Source organism: Zalophus californianus, chromosome 15 (genome assembly GCF_009762305.2).
Source record: "Zalophus californianus isolate mZalCal1 chromosome 15, mZalCal1.pri.v2, whole genome shotgun sequence".
NCBI lineage: Eukaryota > Metazoa > Chordata > Mammalia > Carnivora > Otariidae > Zalophus > Zalophus californianus.
In genome coordinates this window covers 60,182,035-60,207,044 of record NC_045609.1, presented here as the reverse complement: position 1 = coordinate 60,207,044, position 25,010 = coordinate 60,182,035, and the positions used below count along the sequence as shown (strand labels likewise).

General features: G+C 35.6%; 1 protein-coding gene and 1 long non-coding RNA gene across 6 annotated transcripts in view; one reads left to right on the top strand and one right to left on the bottom strand.

Moving 5' to 3' along the window:
- Window positions 1-58: 58 nt before the first annotated feature.
- Window positions 59-21,900, top strand: LOC113923243. 2 transcript variants are annotated; one of them, XR_003520248.1, is made up of 5 exons: window positions 59-302; window positions 6,920-6,996; window positions 18,681-18,791; window positions 19,150-19,208; window positions 21,784-21,900. It is a non-coding gene; the product is annotated as an uncharacterized LOC113923243 (long non-coding RNA). The 2 variants fall into 2 exon arrangements; XR_003520252.1 differs by lacking the exon at window positions 6,920-6,996.
- Window positions 455-25,010, bottom strand: part of SLF2 (SMC5-SMC6 complex localization factor 2) — a 44,952-nt gene continuing 20,396 nt past the window's right edge. For 2 of the 4 annotated variants that reach the window (XM_027595843.2, XM_027595845.2), the window contains 11 exons: window positions 22,706-22,781; window positions 21,763-21,904; window positions 16,575-16,677; window positions 15,786-15,962; window positions 14,225-14,322; window positions 13,581-13,668; window positions 12,228-12,359; window positions 11,687-11,764; window positions 8,635-8,721; window positions 6,081-6,149; window positions 459-3,936 (listed from right to left, as the gene is read on the bottom strand). In XM_027595843.2, coding sequence (XP_027451644.1) covers window positions 3,901-3,936; window positions 6,081-6,149; window positions 8,635-8,721; window positions 11,687-11,764; window positions 12,228-12,359; window positions 13,581-13,668; window positions 14,225-14,322; window positions 15,786-15,962; window positions 16,575-16,677; window positions 21,763-21,904; window positions 22,706-22,781 — 1,086 coding nt within the window. In that variant the 3' untranslated portion in view covers window positions 459-3,900. Of the gene's footprint in view, window positions 3,937-6,080; window positions 6,150-8,634; window positions 8,722-11,686; window positions 11,765-12,227; window positions 12,360-13,580; window positions 13,669-14,224; window positions 14,323-15,785; window positions 15,963-16,574; window positions 16,678-21,762; window positions 21,905-22,705; window positions 22,782-25,010 lie in introns of all 4 variants that reach the window. The other 2 variants (XM_027595842.2, XM_027595844.2) reach the window with 2 other exon arrangements.

Genomic DNA, 25,010 nt, shown 5'->3' with positions numbered 1-25,010 from the left:
CTATGAGCTCATAATAGTTTCTTCTGTGAGGAGTTGTCAACCTATGTCTCCCCTCAGCTGGCATATGCACAGCTTTATCTGCCTGGCAGGTTGGAGGTAGTCCTGAGCCCTGCTTCTGCATCATATGGCTTCCCCTTTCCTTGACCTGGGCTCTAGAACAAGGGAGCCAGGCCAAAGGATTCCTTTCCAGTCCTCTTTGGCCAGTAACAAAGTATTTTCACCTGGATACCAGAAGGTACAATTCATGAGAGCTGTTTGTGTTGTTCACCACTGAATCCTCAAGAGTGCCTAGCATGTAGTAGGTATGCAATAGTTGTTGAATCAACCGAGTGAAGGGGGTACTGAATTGCTGACCACAAATTATGCAGCAAATTATTAAGTGGGTTCTGTAAAAGTGAACTGTGCACAACTATAGCTTTATGTATTCCAGAAACAGGAGACATCAAACCAAAAAAACAGATGGAAGAATCCAAAGCAAGAGGAAAAAAGAATCAGTTTAAAAACTAGGGGGATGGGGCAAGGAAGAAACAGGATTCCCAGATATTTAACTATCCCCCACTCCCAAACAAATATTACCAAACACGTTCAAACTGAGAAAAAGCATTTTTAATAACACACACATACATTCATGGGACTTTAAACAAGATGTAGTAAAAAATCTTAAAAAAAAAAAAAAGAAGGGAAGAGAAAAGAAATCTGCATTTACTTGTAAACTGCCTAAGAGCTGATGGAGCAACTGGCTGACAGGACTGCCCAGGGAAAACAGATGCACAGATAACGAGGTGCACCAACACTGTAAACGAGTAAGAAATAACCACCACAGATCGTGCTCTACATGCCCAGCCACCGGTACCCTAATATTGCCTCCTTGGAGACAAACCAGGACAGTCTCTTCCCTAATTTTCCAACTCAGTCACTTGTTATTGGGTCACCTCTTAAATTTTTTATTTTTAAATTTAAAAATTACCCTTGGTTTAAAGACTCCACGCATTATTACTGGCTAGTCCCCACCAACTATACTTGTTTGGACAGAAATAAAAATGCAAATGCTCCTGACTGAGCCTGGATGACAATGCGCCATTTTCTCTCTTTTACATCTGGGGAGGTTCTGTGAAGTCAAAAGCAAGCTATTATTTGTACTTCAAAACAAAACCAAAATGCCAACCTTCCAAAAGGTGACAAAGGCACCATTGCCATCAAAAGACAGACAGGAAATGTACAAATGCTGTTAACTTTACTGCTAGATAGATGCATTTTGTGCATGGAGAGCCTCTTCACTTAACATGATATAACTAATAGAATTATATTTTCCGATAACAAGAAAAGCAGTTTAGAAAAGGCAAACAGTTACACACAAAAGCATAAACACTTACAAGTACCTTAATTTTCAGCTTGCAACAAGGGTAATAAGTTTGACATACATATCCAGAAAATTAGACAAGGTTATTTTTGGCACAGTAATATTGCCAAACACACCACCACTCAGTGCAAGCTTTGTTTGCCAAGTCCCAAAAGTGGCCTGACATTTTCTGTGCAATGAACATTTTCTCCCCCCACTACCATCCCATTCGCTGGGCAACAACAGCAGGAGGGAGACAGAACTTGGGGACTCAAGAGGGAGAAGGGTAATACTTGATTTGGGAGAAAAGTCATGGGCTACTTGTGCTAAAAGAGAATCATCACAGAATTTGTATGAGAACCCAATGCAAATACTGACTGGAGTATGACCTGGAGACGGAGACATCTACCAGAGTCAAAAATACAAGGGCTCAAACTGATGTCTGGCCATTTTTAAAGGGACAGATGAAGTATTTTTCTCTAATGAAGAAAGACAATTAAAAATAGAGACTTTTCTTATTGGAACTGCTAAATAAAAATGTATCAAAGTGGTTTTAAATTTGATGAGCAGTTATCAGTTGAAACTGCAATACAAAAGGGTCACTTAAAAAAAAAACCTGAATAACCCACTTGTCCCCCCATCAATGTACACGATTAGAAAATATTTACACACTGTAATTACAAGCAATATAAGCAGTATTTTATACTTTGAGATTTTGTACACTTTACACAATGCAAAATGAGAAAAATATGAACACTTATAAAATTACACACAAATAATGTATCTACAAAGTATTAAATTACAAAGAGTGAAAGCCCCCATTGTTGGGCAGATAGATGCCAGAGTTTCAAGCTTCTGTCAAATAGAACTCTTTGTATCTATCTCATTAACCATAAGTGGCATTTTCTAATAATACCCTTGAGAGGTAGTATCGAGATAATAATATTCTTACCAGTAAACTCAACACAGAATAAAACTTTTGTTGGTCTGACTCCTGGAGCCTCATTCAGTCGGGGTTCTAAGGAATTGGATTTACTTAGTCTTCCCTATAAAATCTCTAACTGCTCAATGCTTGACATGGGCTCAAAAGTTACTTATACTATTGTAAATGATAAGTTTAAGATAAAATGCTTTTTACTCCTAAGCCTCAATTTAGAGGTAGAAAACTATTTTTCAAAAATTATTTTCTCCCCTCTCAAACCATAAACCCCAAGTCCAATTCCCTTCCTCTCCATCATCTTTCCCCCCACAATTGGAGACATCAGAATGCTCAGGAAAGCAGTGTCATCCAAGTCAATATTGAAAGGAAAAAAAAGCTGACATTCTCATTCAAGAAACAACCCTCTCCACAAAGGGACACTCAGTCAACAAAAGAATTTTTCAGTTAGCTAGTAAGAGTCTATTACTACCAAAGGCTTCAAAGGGCCCTTGGGCTAATAAGACCAGCATGTGCACTTCTACTAACCCTTCACCATTTAAACCCAAGGATGGCTTTCCAGTGTTTAAGAATACTTAGAGCAGCTGTGGTTTTCAAGTGCAACAAATTTAAAATACAAGCACACACACACGCGCGTGCAAGCACACACACACACACACACACGCGTGTGCAATGTCCCAAAGAATAAACACCATCCAGGTCTCTGCCAAGCTTATATACTCATGAAAGTAAGGGTTTTGGAAACTTGTCCAGATCTTTAAGCTTTTATACTATAGACTTCTATAATATGGCTAACCAAGGGCCAGGATTCTAAGATTTAGCCAAATTCTAAGATTTTAACCAGTATTTAAAAATTATATATACACTTAAAAGGAACCCAAAACAAACTGCAATAAATGTTTTGGCATAAAAACAGAGACACTATTTTATAGCTTAACCTCTTCCCCTTAAGGGGGATCTGACAATATACCAAATTTCTGTTTCTTAACTGTTTATAAATGTATTTTAAAAACCTAACAGATTTCTAATCTTGAATAGTGAAGGAAAATGTATGGATTGAAACCTCCCTGTGGTTTATAGGAGTTACAGAAGAGATTTATTCTTTTTGTTATTAATCTCAGTTCTAAGTTTTCTTTTTGAGTCCTAAAATAACCAAGGGGAAGATTAAACCCAACTGGAACTTGGTCTTGATTTCCATGTCAAACTACTCAACTTGGTCCAAACCCTTTCCTACATACTTCCTGTGATTATCCAAGTGCCATAAATACAATCCAAAACAAAACAAAACAAAACAAAAGGATAACTGGCTTACAAATTAACAAGAGGAGTTAATAGGGGCAGGTTAGACATGCAACTATCAGCTGCTTCTACCCCTCCCCTCTTGTTATAGGACTCTGCTCTTTTTAAAATGTCAGTTGCCTTAAAATTAAGCAGATCGTGTTTCATATCTGCTTCAGAAATGGCAATTTCTTCATTACCAGCTTCATACTAGATATTCAAGTGGCACATTTGCAGCACATTTTCTTAGCATGGATTCCACTGGTTTGTAGCATTCTTTCTACTCCTCTAGAAAAAGGTCTTACTGAATTTCTCTTGGTTCATATTTTTGCTGCTTCAACTCCTGTTAAGAATCTGGTACCCAGAAGTCATGAAGCTGCCCCTAGAAAAGGGAATGGGGAAAAAAACAGGATAAAGGAAAGTCAGATTATGCATTAATCCTTATAAAACTACTAATCATCAAACAGGGTTTTGATAAAGGAAGTAATAAAATCTTTATATTGTACATTTCTCTGAAAATTTATGGTAATCAGAATCAGTTTTCACATTTTGTGGTCTAACAGTTATTAAAAAAAGCACAAAATAAGTCCAAGATGTTTTCCTCACCAATACACACAAGTAGAGGATCATATTTAAGAAGATTATGTAAAATGTTAAGCTGACTAGTAGAAAAGTTTTGGTATTACATTCATTTATTTTAATACCACATCAGCAAAGATGGCCAGGCTAAAACAAGATCTACTGAGATTAGAAACTGAAATAACAACAAAACATTAAGATGTCTCAAAGAGCAGGCATATCTTATGAGCGGCAATAACAGCAAGAGAGTCAAAATGCAGAAGAGTTGAGATTACTTTTCCTAATTAATCTTCAGTGTTCCTGTTGCTTTGACATAAACTATAAGCCACTTCTAAGTCCCTTCTACTGAAATTATGGTTCCTGGACCAGCAGCATTGCCATCAATCTGAGAACCTGTTAGAAATGCAGCATCTCTCAGGTCTCACTCCAGACCTACTGAATCAAAATCTGCATTTCAATAAATTGATGCCTATATGCACATTAAAATTTGAGAAGCATAATTTTAGACAATAACATATCAGTTAGTTTGTAAAAGGCAAATTTATAGTATGGCAAATGTAATACCAGGTGCTTAAACAATGCCCCTCTTAAGCAAAGTCCCCTTAGATATGATACCAAAAGCCTAACAAAAGGAAAAATAATAAATAAAACTGGACTTCATCACAGTTAAAACCTTTTGTTCTCCAAATGATACCATCAAGGCAATGAAAAGACAACAGACAGAATTAGAGAGTTATTTGCAAATTATATACCTAACAAGGGACTTGTATTTGGAACAAATGGAGAATTTCTACAATTCAGTAATAAAAAGATAAAAAACCCAATTAAAAAATGGGCAAAGGATTTCAATAGACATTTCTCCAAAGAAGTTACATGAATGGACAGTAAGCATATGAAAAGATGCACATCATTAGTCATTAGGGAAATATGAATTAAAACCACAATGAGATTCTACTACCAACACCCTACTATGGCTATAATCAAAAACACAGATAATAACAAGTGTTAGCAAGAATGTGGAGAATTTAGAAACCTTATACATTCTGGTGGGAATGTAAAACAGTACACACACTATGGAAAACAGTCTGGCAATTCCTCAAAACATTTAACATAGAATTACCACACGACTCAGCAATTCCATTCCCAGGTATACACCCCAAATATTTTAATTTGAAAACATATGTTCACACTAAAACCTGTGTAGTGTTGTTCATGGAAGCGTTATTTACAACAGCCAGGAAGTAGAAGCATACCTAAATGTCCCATCTAATAAGTGGATAAATAAGATATATTCATACAACGGAATATTATTTGGCAATAGAAATGACATACATGCTATAACATGGATTCACCTAACATTATGTGAAAGAAGCCAGTCATAAAAGACCACATAGTATATCATTTCACTTATATGAAATGTGAAGAATAGGCAAATCTATATAGACAAAAGAAGAGTGGTTACCTAAAGGCTTGGGGGGAGTTGGGAATAGAAATGCACATGGTTGGGGAATGGGCGGTGGCTGCTAATGGGTTCTGAGATTTCTTTCTGGAGTAACAAAAATGTTTTAAAGTACATTAAAATATTTGGTGGTGATGGTTACACAACTCAGTGCATACACTAAAAACCACTTTAAATGAGTGAAATATGATACGTGAATTTTATTTCAATAAAGCTGTTAAGAAAAATGCTCCCCATGAAAATATCAACCTCCATTTGATGCAATGTGACATTTTAAAATGGGCTCAACCATCTCTGGAAATAAATTAATAAATATAAAGCAAACAAATACTAAAAAACATACACAGATTATTATACTGGAGTTTTCAGTTTATCTTAAGATACCTAGAAGCAAGTGCTCTGTCATTTTTTTTTTTTTTAAACAGTATAAAGAAATACCATTTAGCAAAACTACTAAGAATAAATAAAACTGTTTTATAAAATGACACCTGAGTAGGCCGACAGTTCTGGATTATTTCCTGCCATTTTCCATGTATCCTGGCAACCAGGTCTTTTACCTTAAAAATATCAAAAAGGGGAAAAGGGATCAGATCAAAACATCCTTAACTAAAATCAATTTAATGCTTGATATGAAAGATATGATAGTTGTGACAGGCCCATACCCAACAATTCAATTTAATTTTGTCAAGAAAGAGAAAATAAACTACTCATCTTCTGAAGGGGCTTTCAAATCATAGTGATTAATGTAAGACTTTTCTCAGTCACCATAATCTAAATTCCTGAACGCTTAGGACTCTATTTTCCCATCAGTTACTAAAGATCATCCAGAAAAAACATATTCCTTCCCTGCCTGCAAGACACTTATATTTTCAATTTGCTGGCTTTTGAACACCCACAGAGAGTAGCTGAATTGTGGGCTTTGTTATAGGGCCCAAGGCTTTGGCTGTCTTTGTCTTTCCAACTTCTATTTGAAAGACTCAAGGCCACAAAAATGGCTGTCATTTGTTCCTTTCCACATTATCAGAAGATCCAAGATTCACTGTACTGTCTCTCTAGGTTTCTGCAAGTACTATGAATCCTCTTTAAATACAAAGTATATTCCACGTTTGTAGGTTTAGTGAGTCTCTGCCTGAAACTCAAGCTTCCCTACAACTCTAAGAGATTCTCAATTAGTTCTTAAACATAACTGCTTCAGAAAAATGTTTTAAACAAGTCAAGAATTTTATAGCTGCTTTAAGTTTATAAAGTAAATTAAAAGGTCTACTTTTTTCTCCAGAGTTCAGCAGATTTGGTTTCTCCTAAATAATCACCACCTTTTCTATTACAGGTTGTGAAGAGGTAACTCCTCAGCAGACCATCCCCCGACACAATTTCCATAGACCCCTGTGTCTCTCTCCACTCTAAGTAAGAGAAGCAAGCCCTGGCAGCAATCTATGCAGGCCCTTGGCTTTAAGAAACAAAAACCTTGGGTGGTCCCCTTTTAGCACATCTGTCAGCAGTAGCCACTACCACTAAGTTCTATGGGCCAGTAACTCTAGTCAATGTTCAAAAGAATGTGCTTCTTTGAAACTATGGTTTCCCCTCTAAGTCAAAGAGCTATCCCCTACATATTTCTGAAAATCTGCAATCCGATACAACTTCATTAGTTGCTCACCTCTGTATTTAACTTAAATCTACTAAAATAAATACACATACTGAATCCAAATGGGCATTGTTGAAATGACTAACCTTTACAGCTAATTAATGTAAGATATAAAGTTACGAAGCTGAAACTTCACATTTACTGATTTATCCAAACACAATGGCAAAAAAGAATCAGCTTTACATTACAAATGCTAAAAGATGGTTTGGAATTAAAAAATCCCTTAAAAGAAAAAAGTTTTTTAAAAAAGCGTTTAATGTTTTAGGAAAAACTTAAATTATTTTATTAATAACTCAAGTTGTTTTCCTAACTCCATACTCATTGTCAGCTTTTCTACTGTCTACTGTCTTGGAATATACTAAACTTTTAAGAAAAAAGCTTAGCAAGCTTACTGCTGAATCATTTCCATCCTAGAGCTCAGACTGGATGATGTAGAACTCAGAAACCTGAAGAATCCTTCTTAAACACATTCTCTAATGGGACATTCAAAGAATAACAGCTAACCTATTTCTTCTCTCTGAACAAAACAAGTTTTCAACTATCACAAAATTGCTTTTAATCCCTGAAACTAACTTAGGCATAAAAGTCTTAATTTGTAATCAGAAAAGAAACTAATTCTCTCTCTCTCTTTTTTAAGATTTTATTTGTCAGAGAGAGAGCATAAGCAGGGGGAGTGGCATGCTCCCCGCTGAGCAAGGAGCCCAATGCGGGATTCGATCATGGGACCCTGAGATCATGACCTGAACCAAAGGCAGATGCTTAACCAACTAAGCTACCCAGGCGTTCCAATAAGTTTTATTAGTACTGGAAGAACTTTCTCTTCAGGTGTCAGAAGTCTTAGAATAGAGAGCACAGTAAAATGAAAAATATATTTGTCTTGAGATTTTTCCCTTTCACTTTTTTAAAAAAAGTAATCTCTTTGCCCAATGTGGGGCTCAAACTCACAACCCCAGATGAAGAGTTACATGTTCTACTGACTGAGCCAGCTAGGTGCCTCTCCTTTCACTTTTAATTTAGCTAGAAGTATTTAGTAGAAACTGATTTCTGTTATTAAAGGAGAAAGTCATATTTCTCACCTTATATGTTTTTTTTTTTTAAGATTTTATTTATTTGAGAGAGTGAGAGCCAGAGAGCACAAGAAGGTTGAGAGAGCATGAGCAGGGTGAAGGGCAGAGGGAAAGGAGCCCCCGCTTCTCCCCACCCCCACCATGTGGGGCTCAATCCCAGGACTCCAGCATCATGACCTGAGCTGAAGACAGACACTTAACTGACTGAGACACCCAGGTAACCCCCCCTTTTTAAAGAGAGGCTTATTCACTTCTCTTCCTCAAATATTAATGTAATCAAAGCTAGACAACAACAGAAAACCCTAACAATTCTTATGAAAAACAAACACTTACCTTAGTTCTATAAAACAGTCTTGCATCTTCCCTAATATCACACTTAACATGCTTTTCCAAAGCCCCACAGAGGTGCACGAAGTGTTTCTGTGCAAAACAAACATGAGGGATGAAAACAACTCTGAAGCATTGCAAATTAACAAAGAGATGATGCTTAGAACTAACAATCATTTAAAAAAATCTCATTCTCCAATTACCGATTTCTGATGTTAACCATAACATAATAGCAGTCATACCACTGAAAACAGTAACTGCCACGACAATAAGACTGTTAAGGTTTACTGCTAACATAAAAATATACACAAAAATGAAAGTTGTTTTGCTGTATATTAAGCTACATTAATGAAAATTAATGCTAGAGTTCTGTGATGTAATGCTCAGAAATTTAAAGAGTCCCTCTTTTTTAACATATTCTCTAATGGAATATTCAAATAAACAGCCAACTTACTTTTTCTCTATGAACAAAAGAAGGTTTAAAAGTAGTGTCTTGACAAATTAAGTGTCTTAAGTTTTAGAAGTGTATAGTCCAAAACAGTCACTGGTATACATACAGGTAAGGTTGAATATATAAGGTGAGAATGTAAATGGACACTCTTTGGAAGGGAAATGTGATAACCATTATTTTACAATAATTAAAATTTGAAAAATTTACAAGCTTTGATTTAGCAATTCTAATTCTAGTAATTTATCCTAAAGAAATGCTTGTATAGGTTGGTAGACATACACAAATAAGCATGTTCATGTTAGTACTGTGGGTAATCACAAGGAGCATAATACAATGCTCATCAACAAAGATTTTGAAATACTATAGTTATTAGATATAAGTGCTAATATCTTAAGGCAAAAAAAAGATGAGTTGCAAATAATATGAATAGTATGACTCCATTTTTGTTAAAGTAATTAAGTTAGTATATGCACAGATTATGGAGAAATTTATAGGAGGGCACTGGATAATAGGAGTCTTTCACTTTCTACCTTATATAGTTTTATAATAATTGAATTGTTAAACAATACTCATTGCTTTTAATCAGAAAAAATTATTTAAAAAAATGTGAGGACCATATAAGAACAATACAGATAGATGACTACATTAGATTCCAATCAGGAGAGCAAACAGTTTTAGGGGCAGGCAGGTGGCCGGCTCAGTCAGGGGAGCATGTGACTCTTGATCTCGAGCCCCATTTTGGGGGTATAGAGATTAGTTAAATAAACTTAAAAAAAAAAAGAGAGCAAATATAGTGCTATGTACAAGAGTGTTTATAAAAATACATGAACCACCACACAGAGAAGGAAAGCATCAACAAAATGAAAAGGCAACCTACTGAATGGGAGAAGATATTTGCAAATGATATATCCAATTAACGTTGATATCCGATTTGGTTAATATCCAAAATATATAAAGAACTCAACACCACACACACACACACATCCAATTAAAAAATGGGCAGAAGACTTAGACAGTTTTCTACAGAAGACCTACAGATGGCAAATAGATATATGAAAAGATGCTCAATATCATTAATCATCAAGGAAATACAAATCAAAATCACAATGAGCTATCACCTTACACGTATCAGAATGGCTAGAATCAAAAGACAAGAAATAACAAGTGTTGGCGAGGATGTGGAGAAAAAGGAACCCTCATGTACTGTTGGTGGGAATGTGAATTGGTGTGGTCACTGTGGAAAGCGATATGGAGGTTCTTCAAAAAGTTAAATAGAAATACCAAATGACTTAAGTCATTCCATTACTGGGTATTTACCCAAAGAAAACAAAAACATTAATTTGAGAAAATATATGCATCCCTATGTTTACTGCAGCAGTATTTACAAGCCAAGAATGGAAACAACCCAAGTGTCCAGTGACAGATGAATGGATTAAGAGGATGTGGTGTGTGTGTGTGTGTGTGTGTGTGTGTGTGTGTGTAATGTGCTACACACACACACACTAGAATACTACCCAGGCATAAAAAGAATGAGATCTTGCCATGTGAGAAAATGGATGAACCTACAGAGTATGATGCTAAGTGAAATAAGTCAGACAGAAGATAAATACTACATGATTTCACTGATATGTGAAACCTAAAAAACAAATGAATAAACAAACAAAAAGCAGAAACAGACCTATAAATACAGAGAACAAACTGATGGTTGCCAGAAGGTAGGGGGTGGTAGGGGATGGGCAAAATGGCTGAAGGGGAGTAGAAGATACAAATTTCCAGATATGGAATGAGTAAGTCATGGGTATAAAGGGTACAGCATAGGGAATATAGTCAATGGTGTTGTAATAGCATTGTATGGTGACAGACGGTAGCTACATTTGTGGTGAGCACAGCATAACATATAAACCTGTTGAATTACTATGTTGTACACCTGACATTAATGTAACATTATGTGTCTAAAAAACAAACAAAAACCAAAAAACAAACCCAAAACAAACAACAGAACCAAGAAAACCCCACATGAACCCCCAGTGTTGTGTCCTTTTCACAATGACTAAGGAAATAATACTAAGTTTTAAAACAGGTTGGAATACCTACAGTGTGAAACATGATGACTTTAAACAAGAACTTTCCCCAGAAGTATGGATTATGATAGTATGGAAAGGACAGAATAATTCAAAATGAGTATCTTAACATGGGGAGATAGTTAAGAAATGCATATGTAAAGTAGCCTGACTTACCATCAATTTAATTTTGAAGGCAAATATTAGTTCTAAAGGGAAAAAAAGTGAGTGGGAGAAAAGACAGGAAAAAACCAGCTAATAGCTGGCCCATGTGGTGACCTTGGTATCTTATTAATGTATTATATTGTTGTCAAGTTATGATGGTTAAATTACACTCCAATAAACAGAACTAACATGTGCAAACAAGTAATTCTTGCCAATGATATGGTTGCAAAGTTACTATTACTTTCCTCTTTCCAGTGTACACTGGGATTTCTACAGCAAACCCAAAGTTAACTTTTATGAAGTTTTCTTCTAAATAAAGAACATTCATTCATTCCATCAATAGTGACACTTATTAAAAACAAAAAACACTAAATCTACCTACCCGTTGTCCAGAAGAAAAAGAATGAGAACAACTAACTTCACCAACTAAATGAAGAAGAATGTAGGTCAGGTAATATGCCTGTTAGAGAAATAAATAAAACAAACACCCATGAATTAGCTAGCATAGTATCATTCCAGCTTACATTATTAGGAGAGTTGCCCAGGAAGGACTAAAGAATTTGCTAATAAAGTTAACTGAGCTGGTAAGTAGGAAAATCCAAGCATTTAATCTAGGCTTCCTGACTTCTAACTCAAGTGCATTCCTTTTACTATCTCACAAGTGCCCTAGTAAAGGAGTATAAAAAATACTCCCAGTATTAAATTACCAACAACCATCCTTTTACCTCGGTTCTCAACTCTCAAGGTTACTTAAAAATTTCACGACAGCAGTAAGTAAAAAATATCATTCACTTTGTAATTGTGTTTGCTAGAATGTATCTAAGTCTCTAAATCCAGAAATGCCTATGCTATCAGCCTGCTGTTAGGAAACTGGCATCAGTTATACTCATATGTACTCTTCTGAGATGATCTACCCCGGATACCTGCTTTTCGAGTTCCAAATGAAGACTATCATCAATAGTGCCATTTGGCTGTTCAGCCCTTTTCTTCAAGACCATTTTCTTCAACAAATCAGAAGGCTTCATTTGCACAAGATAGCGATGTAGGACTGATATCTATCAACAGAAAGAGGAGAAACTGAACAATATTAAGCAATACAGTTGTTCTTAGTCTACTTTTTTTCAGTGGTCCTCTGTTCATTTTGCCTTCTCTAATTTTGCCCCTTTAGCTTTCTTTATAGTCCAGTGATATCCAATTCTCCTTTATTTAAAAGTCCTCATTTGCTTAAAACAGACTTTAAATTAAAAGGTTCAATACTTATAATTGAGGATAAAAGCTTGAGGAGGAGACCAAATGGCATTACAATAGCCATTTGAGGCCAAACAGAACGCTTTCTCTGTGAAATTATTTGAAAGTCAGCAAAGCTGAATCTCCCTATGAGTAGAAGTCACTGAATTCTAAAAAGAATTCTCTTTTGATGAAAGTAAGTTATCACTGAAAGGACTGACAGTCCCCATATCCGGAATCAAATCTACCTGAGCTCTACTAATGAAGAAATCAGCTGTCCCTTTCAATCTCTGTCTCACAGCACCATGTGCATACCTCTATCATTGTTCTTACTACACTGTACTACAAGGGTTTATTTTGTTTCAACCTAGATTATGTTTTCAAGAGCAGAGTCTCTAATTCATTTTTTTATCCCTAGGACCTAGTAGAGAATAAATCATCTTGTATTGAATTGCAGTTCACAGAAGAACATATCTAGACCAGGTTAGATGTTGAGTTTTAAAATTCCAACTATGTGTAGCCCATGTAGCTCCCTTAGTGTTATTAATGTTTGTAGAAAGCTTTCAGTACCTTTCAGTGGAGCTTCCGCTGGACATATTTAAACCCACTCATCTATACATGATATATTTACTACTAAACAATTACTAGAGGACAACCCATGTTTGAGCTCTACAATTTAAGGACAATATAATATTAAAACAGGTACAAGATGCAATTAATGTACAATAGTTCTGCAAGTTCTAATCTTGTGATAAAATTGCTAACCTTGATAATCATATAGTCATATTTATATAGCACATTTTGATTTTCCCAGTATTTATACATTAATTCATCTAATTATCCACAACCAACCTATATGTTACTGAATATGATATCATGTCAGTGTAATGGATCTCATTAGTTAAGTACCATTCTAAAGATTATATGAATAGTATTATGCTTGAGAGTTGAGATCTAACCCCAGAACTTCTGACTTAAGAACCATCAATTTTCCTTACACTTCACTACCTTTCCCATTTATGAAAGGAAAACAAAAATATTATTTATACCTGTAGATTACTGGCATTAGGGATATCTTCACGTTTCTCATCCAAAAGCTTTGAAATAATCACTAGGCTGAGGCACTGTCTTAGTTGCCTGGAATTAGAATTTAGAAGTATTTAGAATGCATTTTAATCAATATTGTTTGAGAAGCAAATGAATAAGCCCAAAGTTCTTCTAATTGGAAACAGTGGAAACATAGCTAGTATTTCAAGAGAAGACAGTATAAGAACATATAAACTTTAATAGAACAGTAAAATTTTCATGTAAAGTATTTGTGTATAAAGTTAGAATTGCCTGCAAATCATTAAGAGTCTTTATCTTTGGCCCTGCTGATATACTGATAGAAAATTTATTTTATTGCTCATATTTATATTTACTAAAGTAAAAAAAAGCTAATTCATTCATTTTCATGATATGTGTCATCTGTATTAAGTTGTAAGATAAGCTAAAATTAAAAAATCAAGAATATCACAAAATGATCTGAGTTAAGTATTAGAATCAAGCTCTCAATGCTTTTTCCCACAGCTGACTATGAAATAAAAGACTGATCTAACATTCAAGGAATGATGAAAGGAAATAAAGGACCCAAAAGTATTTCATTAATGTAAATATAAATTTTTCTTAATGTTTAATTCTCAATTTTCAATACCTTCCACGTGATGTCCAGTTAGGAACCAGCTGTACCAACCACAGAAGGTTGTGTGGATGATTAGACAGTTCATTTATGGCCAGACAGAGTTCAGGCACCTGAAAACAAAGAATGAGCAAGATTTTTCAATAGGTCAGTGAAACCAAATCATCCACATCTTCTTCATCCACACCTTCTTGCCCTATGTGAGCATTATGACAAAAAGAGCACTCATTTAAAAAAAAAAAAAAAAAAAAAGAGCACTCATTTTTAGAAACAGCATGGAGCCTAGAACCTGCTAAAACATACAAAGTACATAGATTCAGTTTTATCTTAAACTTTGGAACGTATTGAACAAATATATTTATCAGAATTTCACTTTAGTGTTTTTTTCTATGTCATACCTATACCTATATTCTAAACAGTACTCCCTAGAAGAATACAAATCTAAATCTAAAGAGATCTAATTTAATTTGAGTGTGTGTGTGTGTGTGTGTGTGTGTGTGCAAGCAGGGGGGAGGGGCAGAGGGAGAGAGAATCCTCAAGCAGACTCCCTGATGAGTGTGGAGCCCGACTGGAGGCTCCAACCCAGGACCCTGAGATTATAACCTGAGCCGAAATCAAGAGTTGGACGCTTAACTGACTGAGCCACCCAGGTACCCCTAAATGAGCTAAATACAAATACCAGCTTCTAAAGGTGTATAATGAGAGCTGCAGAAGATCATAGATGTTCCTGACCTGGGATTTCTTGCATTTTAGGGATCCTCAACTATTTCAGTATTTAAGGTCTAACACAATTGCTTCAAAATAATCTCTGAGTAGGGGAAGAAAGTGGGATGAGGTAACATATGAGACAAGGTTGATTATTTCTTGTTAATTGTTGAAGCTGGGTGATTAAGTACTTATGGGTTCATCGTACCTGTCTTTCTACTTTTGCACGTGTTTGAAATTTTACATCAAAAAAGGTTAAAAAATGTAATTCTTAAAAACCTAACAAAAATTATCCATGTTTGCTCTTCATATGGCTATAAACGTTCAACTCTTAATTTTTGTTGTATGTGTGACTTTGCTTCATCATTTCATGTAGGTCTCTCCTCAAAGGTCACTTCAGAAGGGCATTCCCTGACTGCTTTATCTGAAACAGCAGAAGATTCCTGTCTTGCTATTCTTTATACCCATGTCCTGCTTTATTTTAATTCGTAGCCCTTATTACAACTTGACATAATATAATATACATTTATTATTTAACCCTCTAACTAGCATAAAACTGCCATAAAGACAATGGATTTATCTTTTCCAGTGCTGTATCTCCAGCACTTCCATTAATGCTTGACCCCCAATAAATCCCCAATAAACATTTTTTTTTTTTTGGAATGAATAGCTGCAGTTTTAGAGAAGATTCAGTTATCATAAATTTAATACAGTTCCAACAAAGACAGTCGCTTCCTGTTTATTTTTCATCTGCCAGAGATCTTAACTGAGCTTAGAAACTATTAATTCCATATGCACTATGAAAGTCAATTTGTGATGGTATACAAAAAAACAATACTAAAACCAATACAAAAGCTTTAAGTATGGTTACCTTTGTGTTCCAATCTCTAATGTTTTTCATCAGATTTATCAGGAGGCTTTGAAAGTCCACTAGAGGAATCTGTTTCAGCTGTTTCTCCAAACTCATTTTAAACAACATTAAAATCAGCAACATTATTTCACGATCCTGGTAACCTTCTGGATGTATAGATGTACACAAGCCTAGAAACTGTGACAGAAGTACAGAGACAAAACAACTTAAGGAGATATAGTTTACTTGGAGAGTTTAAATTATAAAAACTTTCTGACAAAAAAATGCAAAAGAGAACTTATAGAAAACAAAACATCAGATGTCTAGAAAAAAGGCAAGAAATACTCATGTTAATAGCAATGTAATAGCTGAATTAGGTGACACGGTAAGTATTTTCTTCTCCAATTTCCATTTTTGAGATTTTTTTAATGGTTCAGTATCACTGACTTGATTCAGCCACTAAAAGGTTTTAACACTGTTATGAATTCTTAATCACTAAGTAATAACTTTTTTCTCTTCATACGTCCTAATTCTAAAAAAATTATTGGTTCTAAAAATACTGGTTTCTAAAAGCTTCTTGGTAAAGGTATCCTAGAACTATATTAATTCTATAAATCTAAAGTTCCCTTTTACTCCTAATATTAAAACAAAAAATAAAAACAGCGCTGTTTAATACAAAGAATACTGCTAACAAATTTCAAAGATTGGAAATCACCTGGTAAAACACTAGTGATTTTATTTTAAAACCACTAACCACAAAACTAAATGGTTTCAGTACTGTGCTAAAGACATAAAAGAGTTTTTCCCTACCTTAACCACATTTAAAATGTTGGTTTCAGGAAGAGTTGAAAAAATTGGCTTACAAGATGAATCTTCACTTCTTTCCCCCCCCAATGTCATCTGTGTTTCAGAACTATTGAAAAGTGAATAAAGCAATGTGAAATTAGGCACAAAATAATTATTTTAAGATTGAACAACAAAAAAGTTTTGTTGAGGCATAATTTACATATAATAAAAGGAATATACCCATTTTATGTTTTGATAAATATATATAGTAGTGTAGCCACCAACAGAATAAAGAAGTAGTAGAACATTTCCATTACCCACAAAAGTCCCTTCATGCCAGATCCAAGTCACTTTGCTATCTCCCACTCCAGGTGAACACTAATCTGATACCTATCTCTATGCATTAGTTTTCCATTGAATAGCTACTTTTTATAACGCACTATCCTCATTGTTCTTGGTGTCAGAGAACTATGTAGAAGGTGGCTCTGACTACAAAAGAACTCATAATAAAGGTCTCATGAATAGACAGCAATATAAATAAACAATTCTAAGCACCGCAGTTTTGGTTGAGGTAATCAGTGAAGGTTCGTAGAGGAGGAGACACATGAATTTGGCCTTCAAAACGTACTTTCTTATTTAATTTTTTGAATAGTAATACCTTCATATGGTTAAAAAACCCAAAAGGTATCAAGGCACAGTACTGCTGTGAAGAACTGTCCTCAGTCTAGGCCTTTTGCCATCCATTTCCCCTCCAATCACTACTCGTTTTAGTCCTTCCTTCCACAGGCATTTTATATATATACAAATACATATGTATTTATTTATTTGCCCCCCTTAATGTAAATGGCAGCACACTATATACTGTTATGTACCTCTTTTTCACTTAATATATCTTATACTTCCATACCTATATATGAAAAGCTTTCTTAGCTTTTAAAGTCTCTGCTTAGTAGCCCTATGTGCCTTCCTAGCTATAAACCTCAGGCAAACTACTTAACCTTTCTGTGCCTGACTCACCTGTAAAATGGAATGAGAATACTATCTAATAGTTGTAGTGACCATTAAATGAAGTGCTGTATGTTAAGCCCTTAGAACTGTGCCTAGCATATAGTAAGCAGCATGTAATTATTAGTAGTTGTGATGATGATTATTAACGTACCATGATTTAGTAATCTGTTCCATACAGATAAGACTGTCTTGATCTTATTTTTTTTTTTAAAGATTTTATTCATTAGGGAGAGCAAGAGTGAGAGAGAGCATAAGTGGGGGTGGGGGGTAGAGGGAAAAGCAGATTCCCTGCTGAGCAGGGAGCCCCATGTGGGGTTCGATCCCAGGACCCCAAGATCATGACCTGAGCTGAAGGTGGATGCTTAACAGACTGAGCCACCCAAGCCCCGTCTTGCTCTTAGAAACAGCGCTTCAACGAGAGAGACAGGTAATATTTTAGTGAGCTGACACTGAGGATGGAGGTGAGGGATCAGTATGAGGAAGAGCCAATGCAATGATGACTAATATGGAGGAACAGCAAGTAGATCAATTTGGTTAAAACAAAAGAGACAGCAAAACAGAAAATAGGTCAAATTGTAGAGTCTTCAATACAAGGTGTAAATAGGCTTGAGAACAGAGGAGAAAGAAGTTCAAGGCTCTGTTTCATAAAAGGAATCCTCCAACAGTGAAAGGAATAAATACCTTGGAGGTAGAAAGCCCCTGGGGAAAAGGAGATTTTTTTTTTTTTGCCAGGGTAGGTATGAAAAGAGGAACTGAATTAGACGAACACTGGTAACAAAAAAGGAAAGAACAGCTATGACATGAGCAGAGGAACTAGAACACAGGGATGTGAGAATTGATGGAATGCAGAAAAGAGGTTAGTTGTGATTCAGATTTTAAGTCTGTATATCTAACAGAACAATGGTCAAGAAAAGAACTGTTCGACTACCCTTTAGTATCCTACTCTCCCTATCTGAATATTTAAGAGCCTTCAAACATTTCATACACACCAACAAAAATGGTTAAGTTGCACATGAGTCTCAGTGAGAAGAGTGAGTTGTGGTCATATCTCAATAGGATTCAGTCTTGTACTCATGTTGCTTAAACAGGCATCTCATCATGGCTCACTCATTCCTTCACCAGCTCCTTCCTGCTCTGTGCTCGTCGATGCCTACCACTACACAGCAACAGTGACTACAGCCACCACCTCCCTGCTGTAGTCACCAAGCCTAACTGATGCCAACTCTTCAACTGGTAAGTAACCAATAAAAAAAACTACTTTGCTGAATATTATCTGCATGTATTATGCCTTAATGCATTCATTATATATCTTTATTTCACTATTTCCACCAGTACCGGCTTGCAACAGTGAAGAAAAATTCAAATCTGTTGCATACAACATACGTGACCACATGTTACTGAATTCATGAAATGTTAAATAATAAAATAACTGGTATTTTAACGTTTTAAATATAGGTGGTTTGAGTATTTTAACAATGTTTGGGGGAAATGGTTGGGTTTTTTGGATGGGCTGGGAAAGCATTATTTTCCCTATTTAAAGTGATAGAACATAGTCTTTATCTGAAAATTTGCTATCCAACATATTTTTTAGATACAGATTATATCTGAGCAACAAGGGATCCTGTATGGAGTGGAAAGAGAACTAGAGAGGTAAGAGTTTGGCTTTGGATATAGCAATAACAAGAATTTACCTTTTTTCTCAGAAGTGAAGATGAGTATATTCTCATATTTAAGAACCAGTTTTATTTCTGTGATCAGTTTATTCCTTTGTCCATTTTTCTAATAGGTTATTATCTTTTTATTAATTTGAAACTAAATCTTTACCTGTAACCACAGTTGTTTCATTCATACATACATGCATGAATATGAAAAATTCATATAAATATATATCTCCCTCCCATTCCCTTTTGAAGCTTTTTTGACTTTGTGTATAGTGATTACTGTCCCACGGCAAAGTGTTTTTAATGTGGTCAAATAAATTAATTTTCCTTTATATGGCTTTTGAGTGTTAGTTCATACACAAAACCATTTTCCCCTTTTCTAGGATTATAAAAACCTGCTGGTTTCTTCTATTTTATGGTTTTATTGTATACATTTAAATCTTTGCTCTATCAGTTTGAGGTATGGATACAAAATTTTTTTTCATATGGCTATCCAGTTTTCCAGATAGTGGGTAATACCAGATACTTAATAGCCTACTCTTTCATTTATGGAAATAGCTTCTTTAGCGTTTACGAAGTATCTATATGTATTTGGTTCGATTTTGGACTTCTTTTGTTCCACTGACAGAACTTTGCATGTTGCACTTGTCCCATACTATTATCTGCTAAGGCCAGTCCTGCCTCCTAACTCTTCTTTCTCAAAACTTTTCTAGATACTATTTTTTTCCACATGACTTTGTAGAATCACTTGTATAGTATCAACTCTCCCTTTCCCCACAAAATATCCCATTGGCATTTCTTATTCAAATGTCATTATGTTTATGGTTTAATTTCAGGAGCTCTAATCTATTTATATTATAATGTTGAATTTTCCCATCTGAAAGCATGGTATGCTCTTCCATTTATTTGGGTCTTCTATTTTGTCTCTATACACACACACACACACACACACACACACACACACACACACACACACTCTCTCTCTCTCTCTCTCTCTCTCTCTTCAAGTTTATTCCTAGGTATTTCCTATAATTTTCTTGCTGCTGTAAATGAAGTCTTTTCTTCCAGTTTATCTTTTTTTTAAGATTTTATTTAAAAAAATTTTTTTAAAGATTTTATTGATAGAGAGAGACAGGTGGAAAGGGAACACAAGCAGGGTGAGAGGGAGAGGGAGAAGCAGGCTTCCCGCTGAGCAGGGAGCCCGACGCGGGGCTCGAACCCAGGACCCTGGGATCACAACCTGAGCCGAAGGCAGACGCCTAATGACTGAGCCACCCAGGCGCCCCTTTTTAAAAAATTTTTAATGTAATCTCTACCCCCAAGGTGGGGCTCGAATTCAAGACTCTGAGATCAAGAAGCACATGCTCTATCAACTGAGCCAGCCAGGCACCCACCAGCTTATCTTTTAAACTAGCTACAGCTCATATACCCAAAGGTTACTAATTTCTCTTTTTAAACTTTGTACCCTGGAATCCATACCAACTTCTCTCTTTTTTTAAAAATTTATTTGATTTATTTGAGAGAGAGAGAGAGAGAGACAGCGAGCAAGCAGGTGAGTGGGAGGAGGGTCAGAGGGAGGAGAGAGAGAGAGAATCTTAAGCAGACTCCCTGCTGAGTGCAGAGCCTGATGCGGAACTTGATCTCAGCACCCTGAGATCATGGCCTGAGGCAAAACCAAGAGTTGGCCACCCAACCGACTGAGTCACCCAGGTGCCCCACCCCCCCTTTTAAGTAGGCTCCATGCCTAATGTGGGGCTTGAACTCACAACCCTGAGATCAAGAGTCACATGCTCTACTCAATGAGACAGCCAGGTGCCCCATACCAGTTTCTCTTACTTGTTTCTTTTATTTGTTACAGCTTTTCAGTGGACTCTTAGGCTTCTTTGCATACATTAACACACTTCTGCAAATAATGAAACTTTTACCAACTCATTTCCAGTTTTTATATCTCTTATTTTTTTCTCTTATCTAATTGCTTTGGCCAGTATTGCCAACAGAATAATGTCAAATAATGTCAAATACTTATCTAATTGCTTTGGCCAGTATCACCAACAAATAATGTCAAATAACAAATAATGTCAAATAATGTCAGTTTCATTTAAAAAACATTTAAAAATTTTAAATGTTTCTATATTCCCCCCCTTTTTTAAAGACTTTATTTATTTATTTGACAGAGACTGAGACACAGCGAGAGAGGGAACACAAGCAGGGGGAGTGGGAGAGGGAGAAGCAGGCCCCTCTTGGAGCAGGGAGCCCGATGCAGGGCTCGATCCCAGGACTCTGGGATCATGACCTGAGCCAAAGGCAGATGCCCAATGACTGACCACCCAGGTGCCCCTATATCCTCCCTGTTAAACTTGATGATGACTTTCAGATTAAAAGAGATGTTAGGAATGTATCTAATTCAAGATCCATTTCAACTTTGAGAGATTTAAAAAAACCAAGAATGGGTACTGAAATTATCAAACGAGTATTAACTCTTATCATATTACAAAATATTTAAAAGAATGTTTTTGGGAGTTAATTATGAAAATAAAACTTACACTAGATTATCTTCATTAAAGTCTGGCTGAAGATTCTCCAGAGGAAATAAAGATCTGAAATCAATTCCCATATTGAAAAACACAGCTGCTATATCAGATAATGATGGGATCCAGGGCCAAACTGGCGAATCACTGAAGGTATCTAGTTAATAGAAGAAAATATTTTATCCCAAATCCCAGGTTCACAAACACAGTTGCAGGGTGACAGTCTGCATGTGAAATATGGATTATGATGATTTTAGAGAAACGACATCTGGTAATGATATGTTAACGATATAGTTATTTAGAATGATCATATAGGAATTTTAGATTTTCAAGTAAATGAAGGAAATGACATTTATTAAAGTATCTGAGAGTGATGATGAATAAAAGTATAACTCAAGAAGTAACACACTTTGAAAAGACTGAAAATAACAACGGTAATATACCAACTACTCCTAACACAGAAAGACTTTACCATCTTCAGGGCCCATATAGTCTCAATCCCCAAAACAAGTGAAAGGTGTAAATCACAATGCTTGTTTCATTATAAGGGATCTCAAAGGTGAGAAAACAACTGTTACATTTTTGTAGTACTTTCAGTCTCCTCAGTGCACAATCAGTACAATACTTGTTCACCAATAAGTCAGTTAAAGTTAATTGGCTAAATAAATACCAAACTTGCAATTATTTCCATTTACCCAGAACAGTAACCCATGAGTTGGTAAATACTAGTTTAGGGCTGTCACTTGTAAGGTCTTATACCCTTTTTCTCTATGCAACTAGAAAAATACAGATACTCATTTTTGATTGGAGTTTCATGTCATTAAAGATTTTTAGATCACAAAAAATAATCTTTTATTCTGTATTTCTGAATATCCTAAATGTTTAGCAATACGAAAGAGACTGTGTACATAGCAACCAATAATTCACACAGCTAATCAGAGTAAATTCATATACTCACCATTCCTAATTGTTATTTCCATCAATGTACTTAAAATCTGCACGGACACAATACAGTCTGTATGAACCGACATCATCTGCCAAAGTAGGTAAGAGTATTAAAAAAGAAAGAAAATGAGCATTTACTACTTGCCAGGCATATATAAAGGTATTTTATGTGTATTTTCTTTAAAATGTATTTTATATGCATTTCATTTTAATACTTACAATAACCTTATGAAGTGGTCATACATTACACATGAGCAGACAGGCTCAGAGAGATTAAAATACCTAATGTAATACATGAGGAGTTGGAACTTATAATTCAGGTCTAATTCTAAAATCAGGGCCCTTTCCATTCTAACATGCTGTTTTTACAACTTTTGTTTATATTAGACAAATGTAACATGAAAACTATCAAAAAATGCCTTTCTAGTTCATTTGTGCGATGAAATCCAAAAACCATAAAGGAAAAGGCTACTAGTTGATGACAGGCAAAAATCAAACCACAAACTAATAAAAATATTTGAAAAGATACAAATAAGCAAAATAATATATCAATATACTATTTATTTACTTTTTATTTATTTTTTAAGATTTTATTTTATTTTAATTTTTTAAAGATTTTATTTATTTATTTGACAGAGAGAGACAGTGAAAGCAGGAACACAAGCAGGGGGAGTGGGAGAGGGAGAAGCAGGCTTCCCGCTGAGCAGGGAGCCCGATGTGGGACTCGATCCCAGGACCCTGGGATCATGACCCGAGCTGAAGGCAGACGCTTAACAACTGAGCCACCCAGGCACCAGAGAGAGCAAGCACAAGCACAGGGAGTGGCAGGCAGAGACAGAAGCAGGCTCCCAGCTGAGCAGGGAGCCCAATGCAGAACTCGATCCCAGGACTGTGGGATCATGACCTAAGCCAAAGGCAGAAGGTCCAATGGACTGAGGCACCCAGGTGTCCCTATCAATATACTTTTTAAAAGATGTTTAATATCACTAGTAATCAAAGAAATGCAAAGAGAAGTGATAAACTGTCATTAGCTTTTCAAAAGAAGCTTGACTTTGGGCAGCTGGGTGGCTCAGTTGGTTAAGCATCTGCCTTCGGCTCAGGCCCTGATCCGTCCTGGGATGGAGCCCTGCATGGAGCTCCCTGCTCAGCTGGGAGCCTGCTTCTCCCTCTCCTCCCCACCACCCCACTTGTGCTTGTTCTCTGAAATAAATCTTAAAAAAAGAAAAAAAAAAAGAGAAGCTTGACTTTAAGATTGTTAATGATCAAGAACATAACGCCAGTGTTCATAAGAGTACTAGGAAAGAGGCAGCATGCCCAGTGTTAAGTATAATTTGGTAAAATTTAAAAAGTAATTTGGTAATATTTATGCAAAGTTATTGTCCTTATATTTTCATCTAGTTAGCCTTTTTACATACAGAAATTTATATGCAGAGGCATACAATTAATGTAATTTTACAAAACCATTTTTTGGGAAAAAATTCTCAAGTTAAAAAAAACATTTTAAAGAATCATATGATGGGCACCTGGGTGGTGGCTCAGCTGGTTAAGCATCCAACTCTTGATTTTGGCTCAGGTCATGATCTCAGGGCTCTGAGATCAAGCCCTGTGTCAGGTTCCCGCTCAGCAGGGAGTCTCCTGGAGATTCTCTCTCCCCCTGCTTGCATTTGCATGCACACTCTAATAAATAAATCTTTAAAAAAAAAGAATCATATGATGTATCGAAGGTAATTTTAAAGTGGTTTAGTAGGGGAAAACATTTCTCTTTCCTTTTTGCTTTGGAGCTGTAGATTATGATTACAGTAAATTTAAATCTAAAATGTAAGGGAGATTAACCCAAACTCTGGTTTCAATCAGGCATATCTGTGTCATTGTATGTTTGTATTTGCATCATTTGTATGTTTGTGCCATTTTCAAAATCAACCTGTGTCAAAAAAGTCTGTTATTGTATTTTGCCACTAGGGGGAAGCACCATCCAAAGGCATGCTGGAAACAGGACAAGTTTTGGTAACAATCTTTTTTGGGTAATAATAATTCTAAGGTGGGTAACCCAGTACTTGGGAGATAATTAAATAAATGTGTAAAGAGGTGCATATAACAATCTGATGTCTATCAACTGAGACTGGGTTAAATAAATCATAGTCTAACACTACAAAAGAATTATATAAAGCCATTAAAAAGGATGACAACGTATCTATACTGACATGAAAACACTCAATAATTTGTTATCTGAAATAAACAAAACATAAAACAGCACATATTCTGTTTATATTGTCATACAGCAATCTATGTACATGCAGAGAACAATCTAGAAAACACTA